The 22,290-nt window shown below is 34.1% G+C and overlaps 3 protein-coding genes across 12 annotated transcripts; all 3 read right to left on the bottom strand.

Annotated features, from left to right (window-relative positions):
• Window positions 1–317: 317 nt before the first annotated feature.
• On the bottom strand, window positions 318–7,478 carry LOC148227675 (uncharacterized). 2 transcript variants are annotated; one of them, XM_088202305.1, is made up of 7 exons: window positions 7,411–7,478; window positions 7,177–7,232; window positions 7,045–7,111; window positions 6,902–6,984; window positions 6,095–6,826; window positions 2,370–5,373; window positions 318–1,107 (listed from the first exon to the last, which is right to left on the bottom strand). In XM_088202305.1, the coding sequence occupies exons 1-6, from the start codon at window positions 7,427–7,429 to the stop codon at window positions 5,254–5,256; spliced, it is 1,077 nt and encodes a 358-aa protein (XP_088058431.1). In that variant the 5' UTR covers window positions 7,430–7,478; the 3' UTR covers window positions 318–1,107; window positions 2,370–5,253. The 2 variants fall into 2 exon arrangements, with proteins under 2 accessions (XP_088058431.1, XP_088058430.1); XM_088202304.1 differs by having other exon boundaries at window positions 2,370–6,826.
• Window positions 7,479–9,332: 1,854 nt separating this feature from the next.
• LOC148227674 (uncharacterized) lies at window positions 9,333–13,483 on the bottom strand. 9 transcript variants are annotated; one of them, XM_088202319.1, is made up of 7 exons: window positions 13,400–13,483; window positions 13,239–13,294; window positions 13,107–13,173; window positions 12,960–13,042; window positions 12,817–12,883; window positions 9,793–9,885; window positions 9,333–9,705 (listed from the first exon to the last, which is right to left on the bottom strand). In XM_088202319.1, exons 1-7 carry the CDS (start codon window positions 13,416–13,418, stop codon window positions 9,386–9,388), a joined length of 705 nt encoding a protein of 234 aa, XP_088058445.1. In that variant the 5' UTR covers window positions 13,419–13,483; the 3' UTR covers window positions 9,333–9,385. The 9 variants fall into 9 exon arrangements, 5 of the variants coding, with proteins under 5 accessions (XP_088058445.1, XP_088058443.1, XP_088058447.1 ...); XM_088202317.1 differs by having other exon boundaries at window positions 13,239–13,296; window positions 13,367–13,465; XR_015811993.1 differs by having other exon boundaries at window positions 9,418–9,705; window positions 11,296–12,883.
• A 2,561-nt stretch (window positions 13,484–16,044) lies between these two features.
• LOC148227673 (uncharacterized) lies at window positions 16,045–20,045 on the bottom strand. The gene is made up of 5 exons (XM_088202303.1): window positions 19,972–20,045; window positions 19,742–19,797; window positions 19,610–19,676; window positions 19,463–19,545; window positions 16,045–19,385 (listed from the first exon to the last, which is right to left on the bottom strand). Exons 1-5 carry the CDS (start codon window positions 19,988–19,990, stop codon window positions 16,542–16,544), a joined length of 3,069 nt encoding a protein of 1,022 aa, XP_088058429.1. The 5' UTR covers window positions 19,991–20,045; the 3' UTR covers window positions 16,045–16,541.
• Between the last annotated feature and the right edge of the window lie 2,245 nt (window positions 20,046–22,290).

Genomic DNA, 22,290 nt, shown 5'->3' with positions numbered 1-22,290 from the left:
CTATGTATTCTTATCAATTAATGGTCCCAGACATGAACTACCGTGAAAGCTCAAATTTTTCTACATTTTTAAATTGTAATTTTTATTTTATTACAATGTTTACGTCAAATGTAAAACTTAAAAAATTGTATCTAACTTTCAATAAAAAAATGTACTTTTTTATTATATTTTGAGATAATCGTTTTTTTTTGTAAACATAAATCTTCAATATATCCATCTTGTCGATTTTTTTAAACTTATTTTACGCATAATTACTTCTGTACATAGTTATTATAACACCTTTTATTTAGTGTGTGGGATAATCATTTACAAAATAGTTTTAAATGTAAAGGAATTTATTGATATAATTCTGTAACACATACAAAATTTATTAATAGACCTTTATATACACAAATATACAATTAGAAATTGACGTCCAATGTTCTAGATGAACTAGGATTTTACTGAATAACTTTTTTCCAGTCTTTTTCGCCAACGTACTCAGCAATATTTTTGTCTTTCATTTTGGTATGTTGGTATGGTGGAGTAGGCAGTGCATTTTGAGTAGAAACTGAGGGAATCGATGGTGGGTCGAAAGGTGGGAGATGTGGAGGTTGTGAGTAGTGCGAAGTTATAGGAGTTGTGAAATATTGTTGAAGTGGCTGTGGAAAAGCCTGTGGTTAGGAATGGTATGGCTTTGATTGGCTCTGTTGCTGGAACTGGGAAGTGGATTGTGCAATGTAACTTTGATAGTGAGGAGCTGCAACCATTTGATTTTTAATATTGGAAATGTCCCAAAAAACCTTTATTTGGAATTGAAGCCATTCATTACTATCAAAATTCTCTGTATGCATCAGCAAACTGCGACAGAAGGTCATTTGGGAGTTTAGTTTCTCAGATTCAGTTTTTTCCAATGCTTTTACAATCTTCAAATCTATTTTCTTAGTTTTTCCTTCGTTGTTGAGTATCGGAGAGCTTTTTTCTTTGTTCCAATCGTTAGGCTTACTTCATGTTTTGTGTTCTCAGGAGGTTGTTGCCAAGAACCATCGGTTTTGCTTTTTTTTGCCCTCTTTTCAACCTTGGCAATGGCATCACATAGATGTATCTATCGTTTCACCACTTCCTTACCTAAAAAAAAACATTAAGTACCATTTAAGTCTAAGACATTAGCTACGTAAACAATAAAATAATATTTTTTTCGTTTTTCAGATATCTAACAAGTAGACGTATTTTCACCGACCTTGATTATTCAGAAATCATAACAGCAAGAAGGATATGTTTAGATAGTAAGCACCGGTTTTTTGTGCATATTGGTAGCTACGGAAAAGACTGTGACTCGTTGATTTTTAAAACAGACTCAGATGTGGAAATCAATAGAAATCAGTTCAAAAAATCTATTACAGAAAGAGCATTATTTTTTTTGGTGATGCAGCATTTGGGCTACATAAACATTCGATAAGGCCTTATGCTGGGGTACATTTAACAGTCGAAAAGATAATCTTTAACTATCGATTGTGCCGAGCAAGAAAGTACAAAGAATGCACGTTCGGTATCCTCAGCAACAAATGGAGAATATTCCATCAAACCTTTAATGTTCAACCACAATTTGCTAATGATATTGTTTTAAAGCTTGCATTATTATTGATAGAAACGGATACATGATTGAGGATACAACGGCAATTATGGAGCTGGAAGATATTCCAGTAGAGAATACTACAAGAGGAGGCCTCAAAGCAAACAATTTGAGAAACATTCTATGTAGATATTTTGTTTCAAGTGTAGGAAGGGTTTACTGGCAGATGTCCATGATATAAGGACATTCTGATCACCATGAGATCGACAACAGATAATTGTCAAATGTGCCGCCTTCTATTTAAATGTAAAATATTATTGTAACACTAGAAGTAAGTTACAAGCATAATAAAACTTCTTAAAAAACATGACATTGTTACTAATTTTCCAATGTTTATATTATTACAAATACAACATTTGTTAATAATACCCCACCATGGTCGTCACAATAAAAAACAAATAAATAATTAAATCCAGAAACGCCTGCAATGTGAGTAAAGATCTTGTGCCACTAGAGTGTGGTCACTGCCACTTCTAGAATCTCAAAATCGATTTTTTTAACATTATATAGTACATATAGTCTATTTATTTTCAAGAGTCAGTGCGCAAGAACATTGTTTAACGCGTAATCATAACATGCTTTTAAATTTCTGCCCTGTGATTGGTCGTTCGCCGTAAGATCAATCGTTTCATTGAGAACGACCAAGCACAAGGCAGAAATTTAAGAGCACATTTTGATTACGCGTTAAACAATGTTCTTGCGCACTGACTCTTGAAAATAAATAGACTATAGTATATGTGAGAAAGTATGGACTTACCAAAATCATTTGTCTCTTTTTCTTCTAACACATCAGTCAATCGGTGGTTGCACAGCTACATCCAACGGAAAATTCACCAGGCGTTTATTTTTCCATTTAATGTATAAGCTCTAATTTACTTCAGTGTGCTACCATAGGAACGGCAGTGACAGCCAATTCTCTGGCGCGGAAAAATCCGCCATGTGTATATAGTGCTGCTTTTTATTACAAAATAATGGCAATTATATTGAACATTGTGATAATAATTCCCCCACCCCAAAGTTCTGCTTATGTATTTAAAAATAAAATTTTCGCAGTTTTTTATTTAAGTTATTGAATGAAAAAATTGATAAAATCGTCCTGACCCCATCTTAGTGAGCATGTTTGCTTACTGGCTTTTATATGAATTTTATACGGGTGTATGTTGCAAGTCCAGATATAAAATGCACCAAAAGGAGCCATAAAAAAAGCCCAAAAGTTGTGAACGCCAACGCATCAACAATTCTGGGTCTTCAGCCACACTTTCACTAGCGGGCGCCATGATGCACAGGCCTTACCCCAACTCTCTTCAAACTTTTTCACTACATTACGAATTGTTCGCTCAGTAGGACGTTGAAATTGACCATAACTTCCCGTAAATTTCGAAACACAATTTGAACAAAATTGTTATTTCTGTAGAACAATTGAATAATTTGAATGATCGCTTAACCACCGCTCAGGTGGTTAAGCGATCCATTTCGTAAATGTATTGTTGCAAACTAACATTTGACACTTTAAACCCGCATGATTATTGACAGATGTCCGACTTACATTGTTGCCAACATAGGAATCATCCTGTATGATTGATTCTGCATAATTATGATTAAGTGATTTTTAGCTATTACTTGTTCCGAGATCTTTAAATGAAGTTTTCTAGCCAGAACGATTTCCCCGAGATCGTAGGAATAATCTAATGTACAAAAGAGTTTTCATATGCTGTGAAAATGAGATTCTATATTTTAATAATTTTTTAGGCAAAGTCGTAAATATCGTTATTTGTGATAGCAGATATCATATTGTTTTTTTTTCATAATTTTTACATTCAATCACGAATATCACTATGAGTTACTGGATGTTTTAAAGGGTATATTCTATATTTAAATTCTTCTCCACATTTTTCACATTCAGTCAAAATCAGCACTATGAGTTTGGATATGTTTTGTAAGTTTGGATTTATATTTAAATGCTTTTCCACATTTTTTACATTAAAAGGCATGAACATCGCTATGAGCAATCATATGATTTGCAAGTCCGCTTTTAGAATGAAATGCTTTTCAACAATTTTCACATTTAAAGGCATGAAGGTCAGTATGAATTTGCATATGTCTTGAAAGATTCCTTTGAGATTTAAATGCTTTACCACATATTTCACATACAAAGGCATAAATGTCTCTATGAGTTTGCATATGTGCTGAAAGATTTTGTTGATATTTGAATGCTTTACCACATTTTTCACATTCAAAGTCACGAACATCGCTATGACTAGTCATATGTCTTGCTAGTCTGTTTTTAAAATGGAATGTTTTTCCACATTTTTCACATTCAAAGTCACGAACATTGCTATGAGTAATCATATGATTTGCAAGTGTGCTTTTATAATGGAATGCTTTTCCACATTTTTCACATTCAAAGGCATGAATGTCTCTATGAATATGCATATGTGATGAAAGCCTGTTTTGAGATTTGAATGCTTTACCACATTTTTCACATTCAAATTTATGAATTCGAATATGTGATGCAAGATTGCGTCGAAGTTTAAATGTTTTATTACATCTTTCACATTTAAAGGCATTATCGTTTCTATGAGTTTGCATATGTGATGAAAGATACTGTTGAAATTTGAATGCTTTACCACATTTTTCACATTCAAAGCCACGAACATCGCTATGAGTAATCATATGTCTTGTAAGGTTGTTTTTATGACGGAATGCTTTTCCACAATTATCACATTCAAAGGCATGAATGTCACTATGCATTTGCATATGTTTTGAAAGATAACTTCGAAATTTAAATACTTTATCACATCTTTTACAATCAAAGGCATAAACGTTTCTGTGAGTTTGCATATGTGATGAAAGATTTTGTTGATATTTGAATGCTTTACCACATTTTTTACATTCAAAGTCGTGAACATCGCTATGAGTAGTCATATGTCTTGCGAGTTTGCTTTTAAAATGGAATGCTTTTCCACATTTTTCACATTTAAAGGCACGAATGTCTCTATGAATATGCATATGTGATGAAAGCCTGTTTTGAGATTTGAATGCTTTACCACATTTTTCACATTTAAATTTATGAATTTTCATATGTGATGAAAGTTTGTTTTGAGATTTACATACTTTACCACATTTTTCACATTCAAATTTATGAATTTTCATATGAGATGAAAGCTTGTATTGAGATTTGAATGCTTTACCACATTTTTCACATTCAAATTTATGAATTCGCATATGTGATGCAAGATTTTGTCGGAGTTTAAATGTTTTACTACATTTTTCACATTTAAAGGCATAATCGTTTCTATGAGTTTGCATATGTGATGAGAGATACTGTTGAGATTTGAATGCTTTACCACATTTTTCACATTCAAAGCCACGAACATCGCTATGAGTAATCATATGTCTTGTAAGGTTGTTTTTATGACGGAATGCTTTTCCACAATTATCGCATTCAAAGGCATGAATGTCACTATGCATTTGCATATGTTTTGAAAGATAACTTCGAAATTTAAATACTTTATCACATCTTTTACAATCAAAGGCATAAACGTTTCTGTGAGTTTGCATATGTGATGAAAGATTTTGTTGATATTTGAATGCTTTACCACATTTTTTACATTCAAAGTCGTGAACATCGCTATGAGTAGTCATATGTCTTGCGAGTTTGCTTTTAAAATGGAATGCTTTTCCACATTTTTCACATTTAAAGGCACGAATGTCTCTATGAATATGCATATGTGATGAAAGCCTGTTTTGAGATTTGAATGCTTTACCACATTTTTCACATTTAAATTTATGAATTTTCATATGTGATGAAAGTTTGTTTTGAGATTTACATACTTTACCACATTTTTCACATTCAAATTTATGAATTTTCATATGAGATGAAAGCTTGTATTGAGATTTGAATGCTTTACCACATTTTTCACATTCAAATTTATGAATTCGCATATGTGATGCAAGATTTTGTCGGAGTTTAAATGTTTTACTACATTTTTCACATTTAAAGGCATAATCGTTTCTATGAGTTTGCATATGTGATGAGAGATACTGTTGAGATTTGAATGCTTTACCACATTTTTCACATTCAAAGCCACGAACATCACTATGAGTAATCATATGTCTTGCAAGGTTGTCTTTATAACGGAATGCTTTTCCACAATTATCACATTCAAAGGCATGAATGTCACTATGCATTTGCATATGTTTTGAAAGATACCTTCGAAATTTAAATACTTTATCACACCTTTTACAATCAAAGGCATAAACGTTTCTGTGAGTTTGCATATGTGATGAAAGATTTTGTTGATATTTAAATGCTTTACCACATTTTTCACATTCAAAGTTGTGAACATCGCTATGAGTAGTCATATGTCTTGCGAGTCTGTTTTTAAAATGGAATGCTTTTCCACATTTTTCACATTTAAAAGCACGAATGTCTCTATGAATATGCATATGTGATGAAAGCCTGTTTTGAGATTTGAATGCTTTATCAAATTTTTCACCCTCAAATTTATGAATTTTCATATGTGATGAAAGCTTGTATTGAGATTTGAATGCTATACCACATTTTTCACATTCAAAGGCAAGAATGTCTGTATGAATTCGCATATGTGATGCAAGATTGTGTCGAAGTTTAAATGTTTTATTACATCTTTCACATTTAAAGGCATAATAGTTTCCATGAGTTTGCATATGTGATGAAAGATACTGTTGAAATTTAAATGCTTTATGACATTTTTCACATTCAAAGCCACGAACATCGCTATGAGTAATCATATGTCTTGCAAGGTTGCATTTGTAATGGAATGCTTTACCACATGTTTCACATTCAAAGTTACAGACATCGCTATGAATTACCAGATGTCGTGAAAGGTAGCTATTGCATTTAAATGCTTTTCCACATTTTTCGCATTCAAAGGCAGAAACCTTATGAATTCGCATATGTTTTGAAAGGTATTTTTGAGATTTGAAAGCTTTACTACATTTTTTACATTTAAAGGCACGAACGTCACTATGAGTAATCATATGTTTTGCAAGTAAGGTTTTATAATGGAATGATTTTCCACCTTTTTCATATTCAATATCACGATTGTCGCTATGAGTTAACAAATGTTGTGTGAGACGTTTTTTAGAATCTAATGTTTTACCACATATTTCAAACTCATTTTTATTGGTATCATCATGTTGAAATTGAGTACGTTTTTCTATTTCTAATTCCTAAATAAAATTATATTCTATAAGTAAGTTGTAAATATTGAAATATATGAAAAACGAAATCTTTTCGACTATTACTTTGGCGGTGTTGTTAATTTGATGAGATAAAATATCCAAACTGATAGTATTCGCCTCAAGTACATCCTTAACATCGTGCGTTTCTGAAATCAAATGATTGTATAAATAGAAATAACGTTACTGAATACTGTTTAATGTCTAACCTGTTTCGAACATGTCGTCTATGTGCGTAACTTCACTGTTATCGTATTCTCCTTTAGCATTGAAAAACTTGAAAAGAAAAGATTATTTAATATTACATGTGTTAACAAGTTTAATATATTATGGTTCATTACCTCAACTTCACATTGTATCATGTCAAATGTTCCTTCGTCGTTTTGTGTGTCAGCTTCTGCAATGTATAAAACGTTTAAAACGTTTTGTCGGGAAACCGTGAAATGCATGTCATTAATGAATACAATAAGCTTCGTTTCAAACTGCTATTTTTAACATAAATCAATTTCACGGAGTAATGATATTGTCTGTGCAGCAAACATTTTAATTGTTACTTAGATATCATAAGATTATACCGGTTTTAATGAACGCCATTGTAACTCGGCTTAGTTTTCAGTTGACACTAGAAAGGCTCAAAGCTAATGTTTGGTTCAAATAGAGCGAATTTCTGAGCATGACTGAAAAATAAGGGGTATTTAAAAACACTAAAAATATATAATCGTTAGTTTTAAATAGTAATTTTATTGTGTTTTTACCAAATAATTTCTCTGAAACAATAAATTTGTGAAGTAGTTGCAGTTTCGCGATATATTTGTCTTGCATATCCTATTGTAAAATTGTCAATGTTAACTGCGTTTGAACGCACAAACCGGCATGGCGAATAAGCCCTAGTCGCGGATGCCGGACCTAGCCGTCATTACTTTTTGAATCTATGCGACATTTTTTTAATATTTGCTATTGAAACAAAAAATATTAGTGATGTATTAGGGGACGTATTAGTTTTTGGTAAGTGACAGATATTGTTTAAAACAAATTGGATGGGAGATTTAAATATTAATAACAGTCCTGGACGTGGAAGAACTGCAAAATTGGGTAAAGACATATTGAACACAGAAATTGAAAATAATCCAACCCAAACAATCTATCAGCTGGCAGAGTTCTTAGAATCCACCTTTCATGATCGTGTCAAAAAAATCGGGAAGAATTGGACCGCACTATAACGCGCCGAGAAGTGGAGAAGTGTGTGCGTGAATGTGCTAGATGCCACACGATTGATCCTCATCCGGTCACACGCGAACCTGGAGCGCTCAACGTGAATGAAAATTGGACGAGGCTGGCAGTCGACGTGACGCACTTGAGAATCATGGACTGCGGTCCGTCCAGATATGGCATTTGGTGAGAGCTCCGATCAGAGTGCGCGACGGAGATAGTTCAGCACCTAGAAGAAATATTCTTGGAGAGAGGCCCCCCACGTGAGCTGCTGATGGACAACGGTACGTCGTTCAGATCAGAGAAGACGGCGGTCATGTGTGAGAAATGGAATACACGGCGTACCGACCGCAGGGGAACGGCATCGTAGAGAGGCACCATGGTACGATAAAGAGGACGGCAGCTAGGAGCAAGATATCTCCACTCCAGGCTGTCTTCTGGTACAATATAGCAGCTAGAGATACAGCGGAGGAGGACTCTACCCCAGCGAGGCTGCTACACAAGTACGAATGGAGACACCCCTTAGCACCAAGGCCCGAGCCATCCCCAGTGCAATCGCCTTTCACGGTGGGCGAGAGAGTCCTGATCAAGCCTACGCGCCCGTCGTGCACGGAAGAGTGGACTTTAGGGCACGTGACGGACATCGCATCGCGGAACAATATAGTTGTCGACGGCGTACCGCGGCACGTGTTAGACTTGAGACGGGCTCCACCGAAAGACACTAACACGACCCGAGGATCCTGGCTGCAGTGGAGCGCGCCGTTCCAACCCGAATCCGAGCAACTGGTCGGCACTTGAGTAGCATTGGCGTGACGGTTTTCTCTCTCTCCACTGCCAACCTTCCTGGCGTGCGACGCATCTTCTCGCGTCCGCCTTTTTTACAATGTAAACAACTGTAACAGTCAATAAATATACTACTGCAGCGGCTCAATCTGTGTCTAATTGCCACCCGTCACCATCACCGTCCCTAAAATCTCAAGTAAATATTGCGCTTTCGTTTGATATCACGGCGCCCCACAATATCTAGCGCCCCAAGCGATCGCCTGTACTGCCTGCCCCTCCGTGAATTTTTATTTATATAGAACAATTTTAACGCGTTTAACGATGGTTAAGCGATTCATTTCGTAAATGTGCTATTGCAAACTAACATTTGACACCTTGAACACCCTTGATTATTGACAGATGTCTGATTTGCAGTGCTGTCAACATAGGAAGCTTGAATCGGGTCATGATCTAGTGATTTTTAATTACCCAAATTGGTGAGGGAATACCACAAGAAAAGCCAGCGTTTAATTGTATTAAATTATTTATTTAAATTAAGACAAAAAAAAAAAAAAAAATTTATCTAAAATAGCTAAAATTTCTTTTCTGGCTTTTATTTTTATTCGGTGGCAATTTTTTTAAAACCGAACTAACGTAATTACTGAATGTTGGATCAACATCAATTTCTTCGCTCAGTCTTTGCATTACTTTATGCAAACTTTCTTCTTTCTCCTTTATGAACTTCAGGAATTTATCACAATGTTTTGCGATACGTTTGGGTCTGGTCCTCAGAGGTGGAGGTGGCGGAATTTGTAATGATGAATGTGAATTTTCGTTATCGTTCACTTGTTGCTCAAGAGCTGAAGTAGACGGCTGCGATATGGGATCAAAATTTGAATCTGAATTTGTATTTATACTGCTTTTAATATTTCTTTCTATCGAAATTTGTTCTTTAAATCACAATATTTCAAATAAGTCCCACTTACAGCGTTTAGATTTTGCAGCTGAACTAGTGCTGCATTTTATTTTACGTTTATAAGAATCTCTTACATGTATCCATTGTTTTCTACGATCTACATCTGAAACAAAAAATTAAAAATGTTATGCATAATTGTAATAAAAATAGGAAATGCATCTGTGTGTAATCATTTGATCGAAATTAACAAATCATCAATAAAATGTAATAATCAATTACTGACAATATGCTTCTTTTTCCAGAAGTGTTTCATTTTTTTATCGACTTTTTTTGTTTGCAGGTTCATGGCTACGCTTCTTTTTTTTGTGTATCATATATCTGCCTGTAGCATTTCGGTAATTGTCAAAGAGGCTCTTAAGCATTTAAAAATAAAACTATTACCTACTTTTATGCCTGCACCAGCAGAGAGAAACTTTAAATATATTGCTGAAGAATTTTGGAATAAATAAAATTTCCCGAATTGTTCTGGTGCCTTAAATGGCAAACATGTTCGTATAAAGGCACCAGGAAACAGTAGTTCCTTTTTCTTTTTTTACAAAGAATTCTTTTCACTTATATTTTAGCTTTTGTAGATGCTAATTATAAATTTATATCAGTGCGTGTTGGTGCTTATAGAAGAGAAAGTGGCAAGTGATACAAATGAAGCCATATCTGAGAAAAATTGCCAAAAATGATACAACTAAGGAGATATTTAACTATCGCTTGTGTCGTGCCAAAAGAGTTTCAGAAAATGCATTCGGTCTACTAAGCCAAGTTTTCACAATATTTTAGTACTAAGTATAACAAGTTTATCCGAGACTTGCGTCGACTTGGTATTAGTTGCGTGTTGTTTACATAATCGATACTTGGAAAATTTCCTTCAATCTGTGTCTTAGTTCAATGCTGAAGAACCAACTCAGGGCCGGCCCGCGGGGCAGGCAGTACAGGCGATCGCCTGGGGCGCTAGATTTTGTGGGGCGCCGTGATACCAAATAAAGGCGTAATATTCACTTAAAATAATCAAACAATATTGTTAAAGAATATAATTTGCTATTATTTTTTGTTTACACTACTGTGCACTCTTTAGATTATTTCACGCGTAAAAAATCGCGACGAAAATAAAACTACAAATTCTTAAATACCCACAATCGCAAAAAAGAATATGGTGTCAAATATAATATTAAATTAATTTAATTTGAATTATATTTTTGCGCTCATGTAATGAGTTATTAAAGTATTATTAGAGGGGGAGGGGGTGCAAATTTAGTTTTTGCCTGGGGCGCCAAATAACCTAGGGCCGGCCCTGAACCAACTCAAAATAATATGCGATCTTTGAATCGAACATGAGACTTTGTAAGCAGGATCGGGTTTGAAATACAAAAGCAATAGAAATACTTTTTAAATTCAGATATAGGGACAGTTTCTTAGCAAGAAAATCGTATAAACAGGAAAAACAAGACATAAATTACAATTATGATAATTTTGTTCATTGTTTGTAAAAATCAAAATTAAAATGTTTCAAAAAATAACAAACCTGTTTAATTTCACTGCAATAGCACTCCAAATATTCTCGAAGGCACACATCTTTATATGATCCATTTTGAGGACAATATAGGAGCCCATTTACTTTGATTAAATTAATCAGAAGATATTCTTCTTCAATAGAAAACATAGCCATGGCTAACGGCCATTTTACATTAGAATGTTTTTTTCCATAACTTTTACATTCAGTCACGAGCCCCACTATGAGTTACTAGGTGTTTTAAAAGGTATGTTTTAGATTTAAATGCTTTTCCACATTTTTCACATTCAAAGTCACAAACATCGCTATGAGTTTGCATATGTTTTGAAAGTATGGCTTTATATTTGAATGACTTGCCACATTTTTCACATTCAAAGTCGCAAACATCACTATGAGTTACCTGATGTTGTGAAAGGTAGGTTTTACATTTAAATGCTTTTCCACATTTCTCACATTCGAAAGCACGGACGTCTCTATGAATTTGCATATGTGATGAAAGATTGTTTTGAGATTTGAATGCTTTACCACATTTTTCACATTTAAAGTGACGAACATTACTATGAGTAATCATATGTTTTGCTAATGTGATTTTATAATGGAATGATTTTCCACATTTTTCACATTCAAAGACATGATTATCGCTATGAATTTGCATATGTATTGAAAGTTTGGCTTTATAATTGAATGCTTTTCCACATATTTCGCATTCAAAAGCACAAACGTCTCTATGAATTTGCATATGTGATAAAAGATTGCTCTGAGATTTTAATGCTTTACCACATTTTTCACATGCAAATGCACGAATGTGAGTATGAATTAGCATATGTGATGAAAGATTCTTTTGAGATTTGAATGCTTTACCACATTTTTCACACTTAAAGTCACGAACATTGCTATGACTAGTCATATGTTTTGCAAGTGCAGTTTTATAATGGAATGCTTTTGCACATTTTTCACATTCAAAGGCGCGAATGTCTCTATGAATTTGCATATGTAATGAAAGATTTTTTTGAGATTTGAATGCTTTACCACATTTTTCACATTTAAAGGCGCAAGTGTCTCTATGAATTTGCATATGTGATGAAAGATTGTTTTGAGATTTGAATGCTTTACCGCATTTTACACATTCAAAGTCACGAACATCGCTATGAGAAATCATGTGTTTTGCAAGTGCACTTTTATAATGGAATGCTTTTCCACATTTTTCACATTCAAATGCACGAATGTCTCTATGAATTTGCATATGTGATGAAAGATTCTTTTGAGATTTGAATGCTTTACCACATTTTTTACATTCAAAGGCACGTACATCTCTATGAATTTGCATATGTGATGAGAGGTTGTTTTGGGATTTAAATGCTTTACCACACTTTTCACATTCAAAGTTACGAACATCGTTATGAGTAATCATATGTTTTGCAAGTACAGTTTTATAATGGAATGATTTTCCACATTTTTCACATTCAAAATCACGAATGTCGTTATGAGTTAACAAATGTCGTGTGAGGCATTTTTTAAAATCTAATGTTTTACCATATATGTCACACTCATATTTATTATCATCTTGTTGAAATTGAGTACATTTTTCTATTTCCAGCTCCTAAAAATAAATTGTATTCTTTAAATAAGTTGTAAATATCGAAGAATATGAAGAACGAAATCTATTCGACTGTTACTTCGGTTGTGTTCTTAATTTGATGAGAAAAACTGTCCGAACTAATAGTATTCGCCAAAAGTACATCCTTAACATCGTGCATTTCTGAAGTCAAATATATTGAATTGAAATATATTGAAACGTTACTGAATACTGGGTAATGTCTAACCTGTTTCGAACATATCGTCTATGTTCGTAATTTCACTGTTGTCGTATTCGCGTTTAACATTTAAAAGCTAGAAAAGGAAATAATATTTAATATTACATGTGTTAATAAGTTTCACAAATCATGGTTCTTTACCTCATCTTTACATTGCATCGTGTCAAGTGTTTCTTTGTCGTTTTGAGTGTCAGTTTCTGCAAAGATTAAGTGTATAAAGTTTTGTCCGGGAACTGAGAAACGTATGTTATTGCTGAACACAAGAAGCTTTGTTTTTAACTGCTATTTTTAACATAAATCACCGGTTTTAATAAACGCCATTGTAACTCGACTCGGAGCTGTCAGTCAGTCAATGCTAGAATGTCTCAATACTGTTTGGTCCAAATATTAAAAAACACTAAATTTTAATCGTTTCTTTAAAATGGTAATTTTACCGAATAACTTAATAGAAATTTTACTTTGTTATTTTAACTTATAATTTCTTCAATACATTAAATATTTGTATATATCCGAATATGAAAAAGACAATGTACTTTATTAGTTATTTATTTTCTCTAATTAAGTATATTTTAAGAAATAGTACAGAAATATGTATTACATATTATTTGTAAAGCTTAATATTTGATGAAAATAATAATATTAATATTGTAAATCCATAATGAGAAAGCATATTTTAAAATGGCTCAGATTAATTGTTTGTATTTTTCCGGACGGATTGTGATGTGTGGTAATCAGTCTGCTGCAGTACCAAAGGTATAATTAATATGGACCTATGTCCCTGGGAGTGTAATGAAAACACGGGACATCCGTATAATATAAGTATGATATCAACATTTTGTTATGATAAAAAATATTACAAATATATATTATTTTGTAGAAACCGGGAAAATACGGGAAAAAAATTGGGAAGCTGCCAATGCTAGAACATCTTACATTCTAAATTGCCAAGTATATACAGGCATGAGCAATAATAAAAGTGAAGTCAATCAAGGGATGAGAGTCGTCAAGGTAATGATAGCAAAATATAACAGTACCAAGAGAAATATTATCACAGACAATTTTTTCACATATATTCCTTTAGCTCACTGGCTATTACAAAACGATTTAATTCTTGCTGTTATATTGAGGGCCAACAAGCCTGAAATACCGAAGGAGTTTTAAAGGGAAAGTTGAAAGAACTGTATATTAGTTTGTTTGGTTTTGTTGATAGCATGTGCTTGGCGTCTTGTGTTTAAAAGAAATTCACATTGTTTTGTTGCTAAGTACAAAAGTTTTTAACACAGATAGTGAAGGTAGCAAAAACAAACGACCACCGGTAATTAACTAAAGACGGAATAGCGTAGTTCGTAGCGTCTCATATTAGTAACTCTGAGCTGCCGGGGCTCGAGCCCCGGCAGCGGCACTCGAATTTTTATTGATAAAAAATGAGCTATTATAAAAAAAAACAGTCTCAGCTGCAGTGAAATCTATTAGTAATAAATTTAATAATAATTTATAATTATTTTTATCACATAATAATTTATAATTATTAATATAGATGTCACCGATTCCCATTCTTGCAGCCTGGTGGTTAATACTTACTTGTAGGTATTCATTATATCTGATTAACTCAGTTGGTACTGATTTGTCCCGTTGTAACGCATTGGGCGTACGCATGTCAGGTTACAACGGAATATTTAAAAAAATAAAAATAGCAGAACAAAAGGCGGAGTCGATTTATGAGACAAAATGACTCATGAATATTATAAACCGTAAAAGTCAGCGATAGAATTATTCGCGAAGACTTTAACCCCCGAATATTTTCCTACATCGTCTTCGCCCAGTAGTACTCGTAATATTGCACGAAGACGTACGTGTAACTTTTGTTCTGGTAATAAAATTACTCGTGTATCGTGTTTTGTATGTTGCAGAGCTGTGTGTCAAACGCATAAAGTAATAAGATGCCCGGATTGCTAGGCATTTAGAATATTTTTAATTTATTATTTTTGTATGTTATATGTTTATAGATATATGTTTTTGTGGGGCCTGTTTATATTTATATATCGATTTTATTATGGCCAAAACTTGGCGGCACTCTAGTGGCACGGGCGTGACAGTTCTTCTCTCGAGTGGCAGCACTGGTGGGACTCGCAACGGCTGGTTGCGGGTCCGGCCGCTGATCCGCGCATCGTTTATATAAACATGTAAACAACTTCAAATAATTCAATAAAATATTACTTCAGCGGCTCAATCTGTGTCTAATTGCCACCCGTCACCCTCCCGTCGTCAAAATATGTTTTTTATCATTCAGTTTTTAATATTATTTGTTAAAAAAATATATTTTGTTTTAATGCAAACGTTTGAGAAACGTCATCGGGTTTGAGTAGGAAATGCGTTTGTGTGCGTGAATAAACAATGAGAAAAGGCATAGTATGGTCTCGGTATATCACAATTAAATTACGAGTTTCTCTCCATCAATACATATTTATCAGGTTAGCTCAAATAACGAAAACTGACAGTTTTTCTGAAAGGGTTGTAGTTAATGATTTTTTTACGAAAACGGCGGACTCGCTACTTCTTATGTCATAATTGGTTAAAAATCAACATTTAATTTTCAAGATATTTTGCCATAACTGAGCTAGTTTAACTATTGCCTTTTTTGGAAGCTTTTTAATAATTTCGCCAGTTATTAATTCGAACCCGGCTGCTTTATTTCAATTAATATTAGTTATTTTTATAGCTACTTCTGTTGGTGTTACATTAATTTTTATTTCTGTTTTCATGGTTTTCAATAAAAGCGATTTATGAATATTCCGGTTTCAAATCACTAATCTTTGCATGCGAATTGACTACACAGCACAGTAACGCACGGATTTATTGGCAAAGTAAATGAAAGGTTAATTATGATTAAGTAAATTTTAGTTATTACCCAAACAGTAAAAAAATACCCCAAGAAAAACAGACCTTAAATTTTATTAAATTATTTATTTAAATTAAGACCAGAAAGACCTCAATGAATCACGATGGGTAAAAAATAATACATTGTAAAGGTTACCTCAATGAATCACGATGGGTAAAAAAATAATAAATTGTAAGAAAGAAAAATTCATAAAATATTGAAATTAAATTATATGCACAAGACCAGCATCTCATAGTTTACATTAATAAATGGATCAATGTGCAATTCCAGCCTATTAATCGTAGGAATAATCTAATATACGTATCAGATCGGAAGATCTTTAGTTTTTATATGATGTGAAACTGAAATTTTATATTATAATTCTTTTTCCCCTTTTTTACAGTTGAAGTTGCAAATATCGCTAAGAGATTTCACGAACTCGAAATGTTTGTGTTCATATTGTAATATTTTTTTCCATAATTTTTGCATTCAATCACGAACACAAGTATGAATTAAGTTTTAAAAGGTATGTTCTAGATTTAAATTCTTTTCCACATTTTTCACATTCAGTCAAAATCATCACTATGAGTTTGGATATGTTTTGTAAGTTTGGATTTATATTTAAATGCTTTTCCACATTTTTTACATTCAAAGGCATGAACATCGCTATGAGCAATCATATGATTTGCAAGTCCGCTTTTATAATGAAATGCTTTTCCACAATTTTCACATTTAAAGGCATGAAGGTCAGTATGAATTTGCATATGTCTTGAAAGATTCCTTTGAGATTTAAATGCTTTACCACATATTTCACATACAAAGGCATAAATGTCTCTATGAGTTTGCATATGTGATGAAAGATACCGTCGATATTTGAATGCTTTACCACATTTTTCACATTCAAAGTCACAAACATCGCTATGAGAAGTCATATGTTTTGTGAGTTTACTTTTATGATGGAATAGTTTTCCACATATTTCACATTCAAAGGCATGACTGTCACTATGTGTTTGCATATGTGATGAAAGATACTGTTGATATTTGAATGCTTTACCACATTTTTCACATTCAAAACCACGAACATCGCTATGAGAAAGCATATGTTTTGCAAGTCCACTTTTATAATGAAATGCTTTTTCACATAATTCACATTCATGGGTACGAATGTCTGTATTAAATCGCAAATGTGATGAAAGACTCTTTCGAGATTTAAATGCTTTACCACATCTTTTACATTTAAAGGCTAAAATGTCTCTATGAGTATGCATATGTAATGAAAGATGCGTTTGAGATTTGAAAGCTTTATCACATTTTTCACATTCAAAGTCACGATCATCACTATGAGAAATCATATGTTTTACAAGTCCACTTTTATGATGAAATGCTTTTCCACATTTTTCACATTTAAAGTCACGAACATCACTATGACTAGTCATATGTTTTGCAATTGCAGTTTTGTAATAGAATGCTTTTCCACATTTTTCACATTCAAAGTCACGAACATCGCTATGAGTAATCATATGTGTTGTAAGTTGCCTTTTATAATAGAATGTTTTTCCACATTTTTCACATTCAAAAGCATGCATGTCACTATGAATTTGCAAATGTGAAAAAAGATTTCTTCGAGATTTAAATGCTTTACCACATCTGTCACATTTAAAGACATAAACGTCATTATGAGTTTGCACATGTTCTGAAAGGTTGTTTTGAGATTTGAAAGCTTTACCACATTTTTCACATTTAAAGTGACGAACATCGATATGAGTAATCATATGTTCTGCAAGTACGGTTTTATAATGGAATGATTTTCCACATTTTTCACATTCAAAGGCACGAACGTCTCTATGAATTTTCATGTGTGATGAAAGAGTGTTTTGAAATTTAAATGCTTTACCACATTTTTCACATTTAAAGTGACGAACATTGTTATGAGTAATCATATGTTTTGCAAGTGCAGTTTTATAATGGAATGCTTTTCCACATTTTTCACATTCAACGGCAGGAATGTCTCTATGAATTTGCATATGTAATGTAAAATTTTCTTGAGATTTGAAAGCTTTACAACATTTTTCACATTCAAAGGCACAAATGTCTCTATGAATTTGCATATGTGATTTAAGATTGTTTTGAGATTTGAATGCTTTACCACATTTTTCACATTCAAAGTCACGAACATTGCTATGACTAATCATATGTTTCGTAAGTTCATTTTTATATTGGAAAACTTTTACACATTTTTCACATTCAAATGCATGAAGGTCGCTATGAATTTGCATATGTGATGAAAGGTTTTTTTGAGATTTGAAAGCTTTACCACATTTTTCACATTTAAAGAGACGAACATCACTATGAGTAGTCATATGTTTTGCAAGTACGGTTTTATAACGGAATGATTTTCCACATTTTTCACATTCAAAGACAGGAATAGAGCAATAATTTTGCATATGTGATGAAAGATTGGTTTTAGATTTGAATGCTTTACCACATTTTTCACATTCAAAGTCACGAACATTGCTATGAGTAATCATATGATTTGCAAGTGTGCTTTTATAATGGAATGCTTTTCCACATTTTTCGCATTCAAAGGCATGAACGTCTCTATGAATAAGCATATGTGATGAAAGACTATTTCGAGATTTGTATACTTTACCACATTTTTCACATTCAAAGTCACAAACATCACTATGAGTAAACAGATGGGATGAAAGGTAGTTTTTACATTTAAATGCTTTTCCACATTTTTCACATTCAAAATTACGAACATCTCTATGAATTATCATATGTGATGAAAGATTGTTTTGAGATTTGAATGCTTTACCACATTTTTCACATTTAAAGAGTCGAACATCGTTATGAGTAGTCATATGTTTTGCAAGTACAGTTTTATATTGAAACGATTTTCCACATTTTTTACATTCAAATGCATGCATGTCACATTTGTTAATTGCACGCATGTGAATTTGCATATGTGAAAAAATATTTCCTCGAGATTTAAATGCTTTACCACATCTGTCACATTCAAAGGCACAAACGTCTCTATGAGTTTGCATATGTTTTGAAAGGTTGTTTTGAGTTTTGAAAGTTTTACTACATTTTTCACATTCAAAGGCACGAACATCACTGTGAGTAATAATGTGTCTTGCAAGTACGGGTTTATAATGGAATGATTTTCCGCATTCGTCACATTCAAAATCACGAACATCCCTGTGACTTTTTATATGTTCTGAAAGGTGGCTTTTATATTTATAAGTTTTTCCACATGTTTTACATTCAAAATCACGAATGTCGCTATGAGTGAACAAATGTTGTGTGAGACGTTTTTTAGAATCTAATGTTTTACCACATATGTCACACTCATGTTTATTAGAATTATCATGTTGAAATTGAGTACATTTTTCTAGTTCCAGCTCCTAAAATTAAAATGGTATTCTTAAAATAAGTTGTAAATATCGAAATATATGAAGAACGAAATCTTATCGACTATTACTTCGGTTGTGTTCTTATTTTGATGAGATAAAATGTCCAAACAGATAGAATTCGTCATAAGTACATCCTTAACATCGTGCATTTCTGAAGTAAAATAAATTGAATTGAAATATATTGAAACGTTACTGAATACTGGGTAATGTCTAACCTGTTTCGAACATATCGTCTATGTGCGTAATTTCACTGTTATCGTACTCAGGTTTAGCATTTACAAACTTGAAAAGAAAACATTATTTAATATCACATGTGTTAACAAGTTTCACATATTATGTTTTTTTACCTCATCTTTACATTGCATTGTGTCAAGTGTTTCTCTATCATTTTGAATATCAGCTTCTGCAAAGATTAAGTATGTCAAGTTTTGTTAGGGAACTGTGAAATATATGTCATTAATGAACACAATAGCTTTGTTTCTAACTGCTATTTTCAACATAAATCAATTTCACGGTGTAGTGATATTATCTGTTAAGCAAACATTTTAATTGTTACTTAGATATTATAAGATTATACCGATTTTAATAAACGCCATTTTAACTCGGCTTGGAGCTGTCAGTCAGTCAACGCTAGAATGTCTCAATACTAACGTTTGGTCCAAATAGAATGAATTTCTGAGCATGACTGAAAAATAGAAGGATTTAAGAACACCAATTTTTTTAAATGTTTTGTTTGCAATAATAATTTTACCGATTTATAAAAAATATAATTACTTAAAAATATAAGATCAAAAGTTTATTTAAATATATTTACGTAATGTTCTGGAAACGTTTAAATGTGCTCTTCTGTGTGACCAGACGTCGTGGATTTGAGTTGTTTGTCGTGCGTTCTCATAACTATACACATATTTACCTAAATAATTCGGGGTTTATTTTCAACTCAGTAGCGGAAACTTTGCTTATTCACAGCCCCACTGGGTTAAAAATGTGCCTCGTTGCTATTGAAGAAAGCTGCCTCGGGAGGAATCTTTATAAGTATTTGCTCACACAAATTTTGCTGGTCGGTGAAGTCTGCTGGACTTGATCTTGAGCCATAATTTTTTTGAAGGGATAAAATTTAAATCGAAATCCAGAATCCTCCCCAAACTGTGGTCTTACATTCCCAAGGCAACAGCATGCCTTCGAGGAGAACGTCTTTGCGATCGCTCAATCGCTGCTCATATCGTATGCACATTTTTTGGTGTTCCAATGGACCTGCGTCGGCGTGAATCTCTTCTTATTGTGCTACCAGTTTTTAGCTGTCTAGCCCATGACCAAACTGTATTCGCTTTAGAAACAACATACTTGTGCGGAATGTAGAACCGTCGCCAAAAGTCTCTTTGCGCTGCGATTAAAAATCGGTTGTTTTCAAAATACGCGCGCACGGCAACCCCCCAATGTGCTCCGGTCCAAACCGTTTTTTTCTTATGAGGAGAGGGAATCTTCAAAAGACTTCACCAGCTTCCATGTTGCTGGTGATTGTGCCGGATTCCGCTGCTAGCAGCGACCTACCAGCTAAAACCTCTCCCCAACCTTTTTCTGGACGGCCGGTACTATCTTTCTGATATTGCACGTCAGCTCATCCAGTTTAGAGACTCTGTCCCATTAGGGCTGCTATCTTTCGCTGTCTCTCAGCTTTTTATTTGATTTTCAAGACATTAGACGCGTAGTCCTTCCATGCCCCCCAGCTCTGTAAGCTCTCCAGCATGGATTGAGCCATAGTGTCTGTTGATGCAGGCCTTCTTATGACCCTCTCAAGCGCCATTCTGTTTGCCAACTATGCTGGGCACTTGAAGACATTATGCTCTACGTCGTCGTCTTCAGAGGTGTCGCAGTAGAAGCACGCGGCACTTGCTATTTTGCCGATCCTCGTAGTGTATTAACCGAAGCAGCCGTGCACGGTCATCACTTGCGTCAGGTACGATAGCTCGCCGCCGTGTGTCCTTCTCGTCCAGAGAGATAGGTCACCGACAAGTCTATGTGTCCACCTACCCTTGGTGGACTCGTTCCATCTGCGCTGCCACTGTGCGGTTGTCACCTTTCTGGAAGCTTCTTTCTCCTGCCCGTAATATATCGCCTGCCTTTCTAGTGCGAGGATGTCTAGTGGCGGTATGCCGCACAGAGCAAGTATGGCGTCTTCGGACACAGTTCTATAAGCGGAAGCTACCCTAAGGGCGCTTCTGCGCTGGACTCTCGCCAGCGTGAGCCTAGTCCTCTTTACTTTTGTGGCTTGTGCCCATATAGGGGCACCGTAGAGAAGGACCGAGTGGACTACAACGTTGTACATTTGTCTCTTTTTTGTTTGGGTCCACCCATGTTCGGCATTAGCTTGGCGAGGTCTTCCGCGACTCTCGCGGCTTTAGATGCAGCTTCTTCCGCGTGGGCTGCAAGCGCAGCTTATCGTCGATATGCACGCCCAGGTGGCGTATTGCTCTTTTATAGATTATTTCTGAACCGTTCCATGCTATCCTGGGCGGCGGTAGCTTCCGCTTTCTTATGAAGAAGACTGCTTTGGTCCAAACCATGTTGGCTACTGAAATGGGGTCACAGACGGGACAGAAGGAGACCATGTGCACTTGCTTCCCAAAACCACTGCACGAGTATTGACCATCATAACCGTTTAATCGGTTCTGCCGCAACATGTATAAAAAATATAGACTTTGTTTCTCTATAAAAGCGTGCAATTCATTGCATTTATTGTGTTAATTTTATTTAATGAAAAAATAACTGGAATATTTGTTTATATAATGCTTAAAAACAAGTCATACTTTAAGAAAAATAAAATTAAATCAACATGAAAATCAAGTAAGAAAAACAACATATTTTTTTAATTCCCCCTTCTCGCTACGCCTCTGCT

Source organism: Plectrocnemia conspersa, unplaced genomic scaffold, assembly GCF_051122295.1.
Source record: "Plectrocnemia conspersa isolate PC_06_02 unplaced genomic scaffold, ASM5112229v1 ptg000013l, whole genome shotgun sequence".
Taxonomy (NCBI): domain Eukaryota; kingdom Metazoa; phylum Arthropoda; class Insecta; order Trichoptera; family Polycentropodidae; genus Plectrocnemia; species Plectrocnemia conspersa.
Note: the sequence above shows the minus strand (reverse complement) of the source record. Positions and strands in the feature narration are given on the sequence as shown.

Bases quoted from the DNA above. Each gene is read 5' to 3' on its own strand.
- LOC148227675 (XM_088202304.1), bottom strand. The intron at 6,985-7,044 runs GTTAGACATTAA...ATTTGATTTCAG, and splicing joins AGACGACATGTTCGAAACAG to AAACGCACGATGTTAAGGAT. The intron at 6,827-6,901 runs GTAATAGTCGAA...AATTTTATTTAG, and splicing joins AAATTAACAACACCGCCAAA to GAATTAGAAATAGAAAAACG.
- LOC148227674 (XM_088202317.1), bottom strand. From the start codon at position 13,392: ATGTTAAAAATAGCAGTTAAAAACAA. The intron at 13,297-13,366 runs AGCTTCTTGTGT...CTTAATCTTTGC, and splicing joins AAAATAGCAGTTAAAAACAA to AGAAACTGACACTCAAAACG. The intron at 9,706-9,792 runs GTAAGTGGGACT...ATACAAATTCAG, and splicing joins AGCTGCAAAATCTAAACGCT to ATTCAAATTTTGATCCCATA.
- LOC148227673 (XM_088202303.1), bottom strand. The intron at 19,677-19,741 runs GTAAAAAAACAT...TTTCTTTTCAAG, and splicing joins CAATGCAATGTAAAGATGAG to TTTGTAAATGCTAAACCTGA. The intron at 19,546-19,609 runs GTTAGACATTAC...ATTTTACTTCAG, and splicing joins AGACGATATGTTCGAAACAG to AAATGCACGATGTTAAGGAT.